Consider the following 13,970-nt stretch of genomic DNA (forward strand, 5'->3'; position numbering starts at 1 on the left):
TAGACACAAATTTTTTAGCGCTTCATATAAAGCAATGATATTTAATTAACAGTCTTATTGTGCTGATATTCTTGCTCAGAACATTCTGGAGTTTCACAATGACCAATATTATACTCAAATGTTTAGTTAAAGCAAAGCAGTAAGACTGCGAAATTGAATTACCCTTTTTCGATGGTGTACTTACCCCACTTGACCCTATACCTCTTATTACAGTAGACATCTCTATAACGTATACCTCCTATTACAGTAGACGCCTTTTATAACATATACCTTCTATTACAGTAGACGCCTCTATAACGTATACCTCCTATAACAGTAAACGCCTCTATAACATATACCTCTATAACAGTAGACGCCTCTATAACGTACACTCCCTATTACAGTAAATGCCTCCATAACGTATACCTTCTATCACAGTAAATGCCTCTATAACATATACATCCTATTACAGTAGACACCTCTATAACGTATACCTCCTATTACAGTAGACAGCTCTATAACGTATACCTTCTATTACAGTAGACGCCTCTATAACGTATACCTCCTATAACAGTAAACGCCTCTATAATGTATACATCCTATTAGAGTAAACGCCTCTATAACTTACACCCATTACGGTGGACAGCTCTATAATATATACCTCCTATTACAGTAGACTCCTCTATAACGTATACCTCCTATTATAGTAGACGCCTCGATAACGTATACCCCCTATTACAGTAAACGCCTCTATAACGTATACCTGCTATTACAGTAAATGCATCTATAACATATACATCCTATTACAGCTGTAGACGCCTCTATAACGTACACTTCCTATTACAGTAGACGGCTCTACAACGTATACCTCTTACTAGCTGCATTACTCGTGTTCGGGAACAGATTTACATAAAGCAATAGTTTTATTGAGAGTTGTCTTTCATACTGTAAAACAACTCCAAATATGCAATCTACTGAATTTTTGGTGCTGATCAGACTGCATACACATATGCAGTCGATCATGTCAATAATGTTGGAGAGACCGATAGAAATATGCAATGTGTTCTACAGCTAGCCTACAACGCATCAGTCTCGAACCACTCAAATCGGAGTTGTTCTAATTTTGTACACAGAACTGATAATGAAATTGACATTGCTAGGCAAACTGAAGTTCTTCAAACTGGCAGTATTGAAAAGTTTTCCATATTTTAAGAAATTCTAGAAAATATTTTGCTCTTGCACTGCTAAGCTATCGTCAGCATTTATTGAATTGAGATTTCTACATGCTTAAAACACTAATCGTGACTCACTAGTGCTTCGTCTATAGCCTGTGTTTTGACATGGTATATACAAACTGTGCAGCAGTAATGTGGTTGTGTTGATAAAATTTATTATCAATAAAATCTACTATATAAACTACATATATGGCCTCTCGCCTTTTCAACGTAAGGCATTACATCTGGAGCATTTTTGGACATTCGTCCCATAGAAAAATTCGGCCCTATACTGTGTTGCAGGACTGTAGTCAAGTGCGAAGTTTTCTGCCCATACACGGCGCCTGGCAGCAGCTGCTGTAGTTAGTGCATCTTGCTGTTGTCGCCGTTTCATCTGCTATGAAAATTCAGCTTGCCGAGCAGTTGTTGTAGCTAGTGCATCATGAACTTAACGCCGCTGCATCTGCTCGGAGGTTTCGGCACGTCTGGCCGTTGTAGCGGCTGCTCTGAGCCGTTTGACTGCATTGTACTGCTTCAAGCGTTTCTAAAAGTGAATGAGACGGTGTGCTTTTTTGTAATATACGCTACTCGCTTTCTTCTCACCGTCGCCTATCGCAACGCTGGAAGGGCCCGTGCAAGTTCTGTAGTAGCTGTAGTTCTGTGGTACTCGTAGCTGGAAAAAAAGTAAAAGCAACTCAGCGGCGGAAGGGAATGAGCATGTTTACTATCACAAACAGTGACAATCCAACGTTTTCAACCATTTCACTGAAGTAGACTCATTTATGCGTTTTCTATGGTCGACCCCCGTAGACACACTTTTGCGACTTTCCCAGCAATTGCTAGTAACTGAATTTTATTGTTCGTTGATAACATAGCCAACGATCTTTAAGACTTTCATGGTAGTGACAGTGTTGTCCAAAGATTTCTCTATAAAATTACCCTAAAATTTAATTTTAAATCTTTGTTTGAGAATTTCCAACTTAAAAACAACCATTTTTGTGTAAGTTTTAAAAACGCTACCGAGTTAGAAAACAATTACTTGTGTTGATGACATTATAGCCGACTCAGCTTTTTGTGATTACACAGATAATTAAAATACACAAAGTATAGATACAATGAATTTTTTTGCATAGCAGTGTTGTTAACATGTTGGAAAAAATGAAATATATAACCAAAACAAACGTTCTAGATGGAGTTTCAAATTGAAAAAATATCATGAAGCAATATCGGCAAAATGGTTGGCAGTAGGCTGATAGCTAAATTTGTACATGGACGCAAGTGAAAGGGTTATGTAGTGGAGGTGTGGCAATTCATAGACAATACAACATTGAATGAGAAGAACTCACCTTTTTGATGTATAAATTTAATCGGTGAGAACAGCGTTTTTTCCAATGGCCCCCAGAAACAAACGTTCACATGACCTTCTCGGTACACGTTGGCAGTAAATATTAATTACATGTAAAGTACTACTCATTAGTTTATTTTATTTAATGAGTAATACATTTGTATAGCTGTATAGACTCCTTTGTATAGGCTGCAGAACTCAGGACGGTGCTTTTTAACACGGCAGCAACTTTGCTGTTTAAAACGGAACAGTGTGATTGGGCACCGTAAAGAGGTGCGCTAACCAGAGATCACGTGATTTTGTGTAAAAACGATGAACAGGTTATGTATAGAGGCGCACTAACCGGAGATTCCCGTTAATGTGCCCTAGATACCTAGTAGCGGCTAATAGTCCAAAAAGTACGGTACTCTATAAGGCGGACACACACACACACACATACATACATACACAGACAACGATTGCCGTTTATATAGTAGATTACAGTAGACGTCTCTATAATGTATACCCTTTATTACAGTAAACACCTCTATAACGTATACTTCCTATAACAGTAGACGGCTCTATAACGTAAACCTCCTATAACGTGAATTTCACGTAACGCGAAAAACTTATGTAAAGATTTGGCTTCATACTACGTAAAAAATCTATATAAAGTTTCAAGTCTGTGCAAGTTCTGAAATTCAATTTGAATAACGAAAATCTCGCAGTTTGCCTTGAAATAAATCGCTTTCTCTCTTGCCGCATTTGGGATAGAAAATGACAGACATCTCTGTTATACACACACACGCACGCACATACACTCTGGCCGTCTAGTTTGCCATGGGAGAAAGACAGGTGTGTCAATAAAGCACAGAAAATCGAGAGTCGCGCAACTATTCAGAATGGGTGCAGGTGTTAAGAGTGGCGGTCGATCAATCTGAATGTCACGAGTTGGTATATCGCCGAAAGCTATTTTTTTATCCTAACCTTGAACCTTGGAGACGAATAGACAGATAGACACCACTCTTATACGGTAAACAATTTTTTGTCCTGTTTCGTAGACACACAAAATATATTTCATTATTTTTCCATTGCAGAATAAACTTTGCTGTCTAGAAAAAAATGAACAAATCATCGTGAATCGTATTGTAAAATTACCGCAATCATGGACTATAAACTGAGTGAAAGTGATAAGAGAAAGGAAAAAATTGCCAATACAAATCAATGATATTAATTACGGTACAATCAATAAATTAAAAGGTTGAGTCTAGTGTTTTTTCTTTTTGTATGGCCAAAGGAGTGAGTTTTGAAAGCTCTTGGAACGGATTAGGTATTTTACCTGTACTGTTCGCATAGCGTAAACTCCCTAGAACGTAAACGTTCCTATAACGTAAAGTGGATTATTTATGTTGTAAGACTGTACTGTACATACAGGTATACAATGAGGTATCAAATTTAATCTCCCAGTATTTTAGTTTAGTTTGAGATTCATGGAACAACTTTTTACCTTGCTATTTTTAGACATTGCAATATGTAAATTAGTGCATTTAATTTGATGCCTTTTTAGTTAAAGAGAGTGTCTGTAAAACTTTATAATGTGATACTAAAAGTGTTTAAGCCGAAGGCTTTAAGGTAGCTGTGCCTTTCCCCTGTATAGGGAACCCTCAGGATACAATTACTCTGATATATGATTTTTTCACCTTACGATGTGGAACGTGATGATTCTTTCACCTCCCCATACGAATCTTATTTCACCATACGAATTCAACAAAATATTCACCCTAGTTCAAATTTGGCAGTTGGTGTGCTTATGATGTCCGTCAAAATAATAAAGACACCAAAATCCTGTGCGTCGAAAATATTTCCAGAACGCCGGAAACAGACACGATGACCGATTTCTCTCAGTTCAGCAATTCTTGTGTGTAAAGCGGTAACATTTTCCCTTCAAACCAGAAGCAAAATTGGAGTTGCAATCCCTTTATACAGAAAACCTAGTGGTTAGACAACTTCTATTAACCTACTAACAAAAATCTATTTCGTTACGAAAACAGCTTGGTTTGGGTTTTCTTGCAGAATTAGGTTGAAAAATGTTTTAAACAGGTCCGCTGAAAGTTATAGTGAAAGCGAAGACAAAAATTGATTAGTGATAAAATTTTAGTGATCAAAAGTTGAAATTAGGTAAAATAGTTAAAATACATACTAAAACTTAGCTTCAAGTGTGTCTGTTTAGTAAGGTAAACTTATTTTAAGTGAATTCAAAGTTTTTGTTATATGTACGTCTAACTTGAATCTAAGAACTTTCTACCGTACGTAATAGTACTCAGCACATTGTAACGTTGTATTTTAATGCAGATCATAACCAATAAATTCACCAAATATAATAAAGTTACTGTAGGTAACTATAGTTATCAAGGTTAACATATTATTTTGTTCCTAATTTGTAATATGTAGAGCACTTATATAAAATTTGGATGCTTTTCACCAGGAGATGTTTGCATTGTATAATTACTATGGTTTCTATTACCCTTACATACGATTTTTTCACCATACGATGCCAACCCCGGAATGGATCGAAATTGTATCCTGAGGGTGCACTGTATTAAGAAATGATTTAAAAGTTGTGTGTTGGGCTCGATGTCTGGAATGGGTTAAAAACTAAAAAGGATAAATAAGTGTTCCTCAAGATATGATTTTGATACAGTTGGCCTCGTATGGTGAAACAATTGTATGGAGGGATATAGAAACCATAATAATTATATAATGCAAACATCCCCTGGTGAAAATCGTCAAAATTTTATATAAGTGCTGTACATATTAAAAATTAGGAACAAAATAATATGTTAACCTTAATAACTATAGTTACCTACAGTAACTTTATTATATTTGGTGAATTTATTGGTTATGATCTGCATTAAAATACAACGTTACAATGTGCTGAGTACTATTACGTACGGTAGAAAGTTCTTAGATTCAAGTTAGACGTACATATAACAAAAACTTTGAATTCACTTAAAATAAGTTTACCTTACTAAACAGACACACTTAAAGCTAAGTTTTAGTATGTATTTTAACTATTTTACCTAATTTCAACTTTTGATCACTAAAATTTTATCACTAATCAATTTTCGTCTTCGCTTTCACTATAACTTTCAGCGGACCTGTTTAAAACATTTTTCAACCTAATTCGGCAAGAAAACCCAAACGATGCTGTCTTTGTAGCGAAGTGGATTGATGTTAACAGGTTAGTAGAAGTTGTCTGATGACTAAAATTCCGTATGAAGGAATCGCAACTCAAACTTTACTATTGACTTTGTCGGGAAAATATTACCCTTTTACACACAAGAATTGCTAAACTGAGAGAAATCGGTCATCGTGTGTCTCTTACAGGCATTCTGAAAATATTTTCGGCAAACAGCATTTTGGTGTCTTTGTTATTTTGATGTAGTCATAAGCACACTGACTGTCAAATTTGAACTCGGGCAAAATTTTGTTGAATTCGCACGGTGAAATAAGATTCGTATGGCGAGGTGAAAAAATCATCATGTTCCGTTTCATGAGGTGAAAAAAATCGTATATCATATCATGAAGGTGCGCTGTAGGGCCTACCTCATGTTTTTTACGAACCATTTATCTGAAAAGTTAATCAAAAAGCTCTAATGGGGCTTGTAATCATGGTATTAACCAAGACAGATGCACTAGACGAAACTCACCATTTTTGTCTGAAGAAAATTGATTCTGCTCAGCCATAACTCTTGAGAATCCTGCAAAGATTATAAATTTTGTGATAAATTTGATGAGTATTGCAATGTTATCACACGGTATTGTTCACAAAAAAACTTAGAGCAATAAGCCAGCAATAGTTATGAAGAATTCAAGATAGGATAACCATACTATTACTCGTATCGGTTTCATTTGTGTGATTATAACAGAAAGTGTTCATATGCAGAGTGGTGTAAGTGAGTAGAAGTAAAAAAAGGGGTGATAATTAAAGAAAAATACTTTCTATCAAGGGTTTTAGTTTTTGCTAGCAATGATGATGAATTTTTTATTTTGGGAATATTAACAGAACAAAACGCCTTTATTTGCACACAAGATGAAGAGATGATGCGTGTAATGCACAATAAAATGGTAAGATATACACAGACATCATCGGTCTCTTTGTTTTTGGATTGAGATTATTAATCTCAATCTGAGTTTTTAAAAAATTTGTAGAGATGTGTATGTATAAGGTGACTATCATTTATCTGTTAAGTGTCAGTATATAAAGCTTTTGGTTAGCATCGAGATTCTTATCTGGTAGTATTATACTGCAGTGCCCGGCACCATAGTAACATCGGTTGCAGATGACCTTGGATGCCATACAATCCACTAGTTCCGTTATAGTGTCTACGGCTTGCTGTCAAAATGACAACATTTGAGTTAGTGATTTATATTTAATGACCAACTCCCAGTCAGTTCATATTGGATTTGCACGCTGCCTTCTGGCCAGTAGAACAATTAGTGTTTGGCGGTCTCCTCATCTGAGAAACAGCAATTGTTTGAAATACGTGTTAATTTGAAATCTGTACAAAAATATTTGCAGTATGCGGTGGCAAACGACAAAATCACACAGTTTCAAAAGTTTTTCCTTTTTGTAATGGCATGGATGTATAGAGTGATTGTTCAAATAGGTTGAGAGAAACGCTGATGTAAGTCTATAAAAACATGCACCCCTAGGCAGGTATGCACTTCATATTCGCACCCATTTTCATGATCATTTTTTATGTCTTTTTGGCCATTACTCTTGACTATTACTTTGTACAGTTCTTGAGACTGGACTATGGACTTGGACTATGCCAGTCGAATACTTTTATAGTCTGGGAGAGCCAGTCGAATACTTTTATAGTCTGGAAAAGCCTAGTGATTGATGATACTTTTTGTGATGAGTTGATGGGTGTAGTTTAGCTTGACCAAACCTCGCATCAATTCCCGTCTCACCTTCACACATAGAAGAGCCAAGAGAGAGACAGAGGAGATGTGTTAATAAACTTATGTTAGGCCTTGCTGGGTTTATTCAGATAAGCTCTGAGGAAGTGTTTAAATGATTGGCTGATGGAAGCTTTTGGAGCCAAGACCCGAATAGATGTCAGTGTTATGGTTGTTAATTTTTATTTTCCATGTCAATATATTTTTTTGGATTTTCTCACAGTTAGCCTGACACACTATTGGTGTAGTTCTGCAGATGCTGTAGCAGTAAACTAGACCGTTCAAACATCTGCGTAATGCAGTCCTGTTCCCATTGTTTCAAATAGTATGTCACAGATATCCATATAAGTGGAGGAAATCCATTAGTAGAAGTCCGTGCAAGTTAAATGAAGTCATATATTTTCAAGTTAGCTACTCTTCATCAGAGATGGCAGATAATCTGGATAAAATCTCCTGGAATGTCATGCTCCTTTAGTCTACAGACCACCCGTTGATGCTATACTAAATCAAAAGTTTTTAGCGGCTTTAGAAAAAGGGCCAGAGTATGCCTTGGCTTTCATGGGTGAGTTCAGTCTGAAGTTAGAGTTTGTGCAATTAAGCTAGAAGAAAATATTCTAAAAATGTAACTCAACTTACTTTACCGTTTGGTATATGCCTTCAAAAAGGAATAAATCAACTGAAAGTTTGATCAAAAGCAATTGTGTAACCATAAATTTTTAATATAGAAACTAACAACAACATTTACTCAACTATAAAATATATTACTTTTCACTAGCATTGATGCATGATTAAAATTTATTTTCATGATGGAGAAGATTGTTGCATGTCACAAAAACAAATAGTGCTTCAAAATATTTTTTATAATACTTGGGGGAACTCAAATTAGGGAAAAAAATTTTGTGAGTATTTTATTATAAAGTTCTCGTTGATTAATGCAATCTTGACATGACCACTTTGTTTAGAATTGTTTAACTCATGAATAGTAACTTTTTAATACAAAATTGACACTTGATAAATTAATTGTTCAACGTTGGTTGTTGCCTGATGAATTCTGAAAATGTTTGGTCATATTCTTAAACCATAACTGTCACGTACAACTTTTATCGTATTTACTAGGTAAATCAGACACGCTGATTCCGATTTTGTACTCAAAATAAAGATTGGTCCACTAACTTTCAGAGTAATGAAGGCTTTTTTACAGCGTTTTAATATCGGTCTCGAAAACAACACGATCGGCACAAGCTCCGCCCATAAATACGTGACGTAACCTAGCTTTTTAGGAATGGAAGTTAAGTAGGGATGTTTAGACCGATTTAGAATAATAGAGATGATTGTTTTAAAATCCATTATTATCTAAATTCAGCTTTAAAAATAATCTCAGTCTTTTCTGAAAGGTAGATAAGCTATTTAACATTACTTGGTTAAAAATGAGCTCAAAAAAGCGCGATAACAACGCTAGCTTGTGATAAAACCGCGCTCTTTGAGCTCATTTTTCTCGACGTTCAGCCCATTTAAACATCATGTAATAAGCTAAGAGCACTTTTAAATAGTTTATATACCTGTCATAAAAGACTGAGATTATTTTACAGGCCAGATTTAGTTAATAATGGGTTTTAAGACACCCATCTCTATTATTCTAAATCGGACTAAACATCTCTAACTTCCGCTCCTGAAAAAGCTAGGTTTCGTCACATATTTATGGCCGAGCTTGTAATGCCGATTGTGTTGTTTGCGAGATGGATATTGAAACGCTTTAAAAAAGCCTTAATGACTTTGAAGGTTAGTGGACCAATCTTTATTTTGAGAGAAAAATCGGAATCAGCGTCTGATTTACCTAGAAAATACAACAAAAGTTGTACGTGACAGTTATGGTTTAAGCGATATTACTTTGTCAGTACATGCAATACAATATGTATATATATATGCATATATGCAACACATGCATATATTTCAAAGATAATCTGATGCGTTTATGATTTCTTGGGTACTTGAACTAGTTTTTGTTTTTTTAAACTGAAATATTTCCGTTAATTTATTATTTCATGAATACATATTCCAGCTACTTACTGCTATGAAGAAGAGAAGGAGATTTAGCATTTCAGTGCATGGTTTTCAAAACTTACCGGCCAATTTCTGCAGGCAATTTTGTACAGACTCAATATCCTCTGTAATATTGCTCCTTCAATCTCGGCCTTTTTATGTCTGTAACCATCTTGCTACAAACACATATTATCAAGTGGTGCTACATAAAACCACAATACAGAACATCCCAAGAAGCCACAATGCTCGCCATAGCTATCGATTATACCTAACTGGCTTAAGATTCTAAGCAAAAGTGGATAAATAAAGGATTTTGCATTTACCGTGTTTGCAATATTTAACCATCAATGATTCAACACATGAAACAGTTCTGCCACAAGGTTAATTTCCTTAGCTATGCGTATTCATAGCATTTGGTTGAATGAAAACACAACCATGATTATATTAGTGTTTTTAGCGGATTTTACAGTTATTTCAACAAAGCTCTTTAGAAATCTTGAACAGGAAATGATGCAGCAATAATATGTTGCTCGAAGCAGTAAATATCTATAGTTAGCTAACTAGAATTTTCAATTTGTCAGATGATACAATTCCAAAAAATTGCCAAAGAAGGATTGCCTCAAAAACTCATCATATGATGATGATTTTACATAAATTTGAGTTAATTACTCCTTGACTATTCGAGGAGTAATTTTGCCAAAACTGAACGGCCAACATAAAAATCAAGGGGTTATTTGTTTTCATTATTAATGACTGATAAAATGATTACCTAGCTTAAAAATCTTATTTCAAAGACTAGATCCATAGACACTAGATACATACATGTAGATACTATATTCATAGATACTAGATCCATCGATACTAGATCCATCGATACTAAATCCATAAATATTAGATCCATAGATACTAGATCCATATACAGATATATAGATCCATACAGATACAGATATATAGATCCATATGTATAGTAGATACATAAATACTAGATACATAGATACTAGATCCATAGATACTAGATCCATAGATACTAGATCCATAGATACTAGATCCATAGATACTAGATACATAAATACTAGATCCATAGATAGTAGATCCATAGATACTAGATACATAGAAACTAGATACATAGACATGCATCCTTAACTTCATGACACTCATTTGCTAACTTTTTTGAATTAGTACATGAAAAATTGTTTGCATCGTAAGTTTAAAAGGTTAACTGACAGCATCTTAAAGGTTGACTTGCAACAAATTTCACATTACAGTTATTTGATATCAAAAGATTCACCATGTCTTACTCTGTTGCGTTGTAGGTGCAAAATATGTGGGAATGTGATTACAAGCTCTAAAAGCTCAAAAACGAACAGTTAATCGCAGCCACACGAGACCGTCGTAGTTTGGATTCTCTTTCCAAAACGGCTCAAATGTGACGTAGCTGTGGTAGATGGTTTCTGTTTACACTTTCATGCAACCTTAGTCGTCGAAACATTTTCACAAATATACTTCACGCATTCAATAAAACTATGTCTATTGTTCTTAAGCGTCTATTTTATCGTCATTGTAATGCTGTCACTTTTAGCACTGATATCTTATAACTTACCGTAAAAATTCGATAAACTTTTTAACCTTAGCTCAAAGGAGTACATATCATTGTCTGATAATCATGACGAGCCTGTTGGTCAACTGTGATAATCGAAAAGTGCTGCAAAAATTATTTTCGAAGTATTGGGTCACATGATCAGATTACGACTTGACGATTAGTTCAAGCCGAAACAAAACTGTAAAGTAGCGAGCATCTATATTTGATACGGGATCTTCGGTAAAACCAAAAGTGTTTGTCATAAACTAGTGCTACGATAAGTTTATATTAAGCTTTTTATTGGCCTTTCAATTCACGTGAGAACATCACGTGACAAGACAATAACCAAACTATCATGACTACGTCAGAGAAATAAAGAGATTCCAATGTTCGACGGCTTTTCGTTTTTGAGCTTTTAAGAGCTTGTAATCACATTTCCACATATTTGGCACCTACAACACAACAGAGTAAGACATGGTGAATCTTTTGATACCAAATAACTGTAATGTGAATTTTGTTGCAAGTCAACCTTTAAAATTACGTCAATTTGTAAAAATATTTTATTTTGCAACAATGATTTTGATGTTACAATAACGAAAAGCTAGTTTGTGAGACAAATATACTCACAATGCAAGCTCCAAGCTGTGACATAAGGAGGTTATTTGTGTCGGCAGAACGTCGACGCATGAAATACCACGTAAACATCCATGCATGGCTAATGGTTGAGCGCGAGACAAAATCACATGTTGGCAACCATTCTTATACATTTCCCCTATCTAGTCACCATGCTACAGCGGTATAATTATCCAATATGGCAGATAATTATAAGCAGTTGAAGCAGATACCAGAAATTCAGATAAATTCAGTGTTGCATAAATTTTTGAATAGTGGTTCTAGAATTACACCAATCGGCTAGTGAGTAATAATTTTGTGGAGTGAGCTAGCAAAAAGCCTTCCTTTACACTAAATGAAAATTCAAAAAGGTGTTTGCAAAAATTAGCTATTCCTGTAAGTCATGTTTGAAACCTTGTAATGCATGTTCTGTTTAGACCAATAAGGAGTTGGAATGAAAATTTTTTTTGAGATGATCTAGTTCAAAAAATGAGTGACTTTAATAGTTTAATATGATTATATAGCGTCATAGCAGTTTCCAGACAACATTTTGGAAAAATTGCAAATCTTTCAGCACATTTTTACAGCTTAAAAATGTTAGTAACACCTCGTATTTGGTAAAAATTACATAAAAATATTATTAAAACCGCAACATGTAAGGTTACTGGCCAGGATTGGAAAATTTTGATTTTGTCAAAAAAAATCGAAATAACCTGATTTTCTGATTTAAATGAAGTTTTTGATTAAATTGATTTTTCCTTGCATTTTTGCTCATGAAAATTGTTTGTGTATTGCACATCACATTAGAATGCTGGTGAACCTACTTTTCAGCATTAGTGACTTACATATTTTAATTGGACACATTCATTCTGCATTCAACAGCCATATACGATTACAATGTGCAAACTACAAGTTAATGAAGTAGAGCTGTCAGCAGGTTCCCACAGATTACGAATGAGAGTCAAAGGCGTAAAAAGACACTGTGAGAAATTTAAACACATCACCTCTTGGTGTGATCAATGTTGTTGATCATGCGAAACACAAATACCAACTGCCCATTGTTTACTACGCGTGCAATCAATTATCTCCATCACACTTGATAATTCACAGTAGAGGAGTGTTTACAGATTTGTTACACTCACACCAAAACAAGTTGTTTGTCAAGAAACATTGATTTTGCATTTATGAAAAAACTAAAAAATGACATTTTCCCCTGAAAAAAATTGATTCAAATTATGATTTATGGCTTTTGATTTCTTGGAACCAACCCTAGTAATTGCAATAACATTTTGTGCTGTCAGTAAACCTTCAAAGTTGGACCAAGCGCAGTAAAACAGTTGGAAAATAGTTTTTCATTTAGGCCTATGCCTATAGGAGTTAAGCACCAACAAACTTAAACGCAAGTGTGAGATTACAGCCTTAAAATTATCATTCCACAACAATATAGCTTTGCGATACAATTAAAGTAGCTAAATTTATTGATTTAAAAGTGACTGCAGTTGCTTGTGACCATTGGTGAACAAATCAAATTTTAAAGTAACACTGTTTGGCTTCACAAGGGTTAGGCTTCTTGAGAATAATTTGTTCCAAACACAACTGCATGAAATTTGCATACCTTTCGACGAATAGCAATAAGATCTAGCACATTCTGTTCATATTTAATGTATGTTAGATAGTCCTCCTTTGCCTTCACTCTTCTTCTCAATTTGTATTCGTACTTCTTTCGTCTACCTATCATTTTTCTACAACAAGAATACATGTAATTTTTAGAAATAAACCTAATAAACCTTCAATTACACAGCTCAAACCACAAATTCTGTCGTCAAAATGTTGTGCCCAAACCTCATTTAATATGTAATATATATATATATATATATATATAAACATAAATATAATATATATATAATAAATATATAAACACCTTTGGAGGTTTGTGGTCAGTGAAAGGCACGCTAGAGATATGAACAAAGTCTCAAAAACTGCATAGTTGTATGTTTCATGCATTACATGCATGCATTAAATTGGTATTAATAAGCTTTTGGTTTTTAGGTACCTATTGAACGGAGCTGTTTCAAATCTGATATATTATGAACTATTCGTAATTCGTGTCATGTAGCAAAATGTTGTGCTTACTTTATTTCGACTAAATCAAAAAGACCAACGCGTTCCAGCTGTTGGACTTCATTTGTCATCTCTTCCAGGGTTTGTTGTACAAATTCCGCCATCGTGAACCTCTGTGCGATAAAGCTTTGAGATC

At 34.7% G+C, this 13,970-nt stretch overlaps 1 protein-coding gene across 1 annotated transcript in view; it reads right to left on the reverse strand.

The window, feature by feature from the left end:
- The window catches only part of LOC137404553 (U3 small nucleolar RNA-associated protein 6 homolog), a 78,846-nt gene extending 64,879 nt beyond the window's left edge, over positions 1-13,967 (reverse strand). Inside the window, exons 1-4 of the mRNA XM_068090783.1 lie at positions 13,847-13,967; positions 13,329-13,455; positions 9,606-9,698; positions 6,228-6,278 (exon numbers count right to left, since the gene is read on the reverse strand). Coding sequence (XP_067946884.1) covers positions 6,228-6,278; positions 9,606-9,698; positions 13,329-13,455; positions 13,847-13,938 — 363 coding nt within the window. The 5' untranslated portion in view covers positions 13,939-13,967. The remainder of the gene's footprint in view (positions 1-6,227; positions 6,279-9,605; positions 9,699-13,328; positions 13,456-13,846) is intronic.
- Positions 13,968-13,970: the final 3 nt, after the last annotated feature.

Source organism: Watersipora subatra, chromosome 1, assembly GCF_963576615.1.
Source record: "Watersipora subatra chromosome 1, tzWatSuba1.1, whole genome shotgun sequence".
NCBI classification, from domain to species: domain Eukaryota; kingdom Metazoa; phylum Bryozoa; class Gymnolaemata; order Cheilostomatida; family Watersiporidae; genus Watersipora; species Watersipora subatra.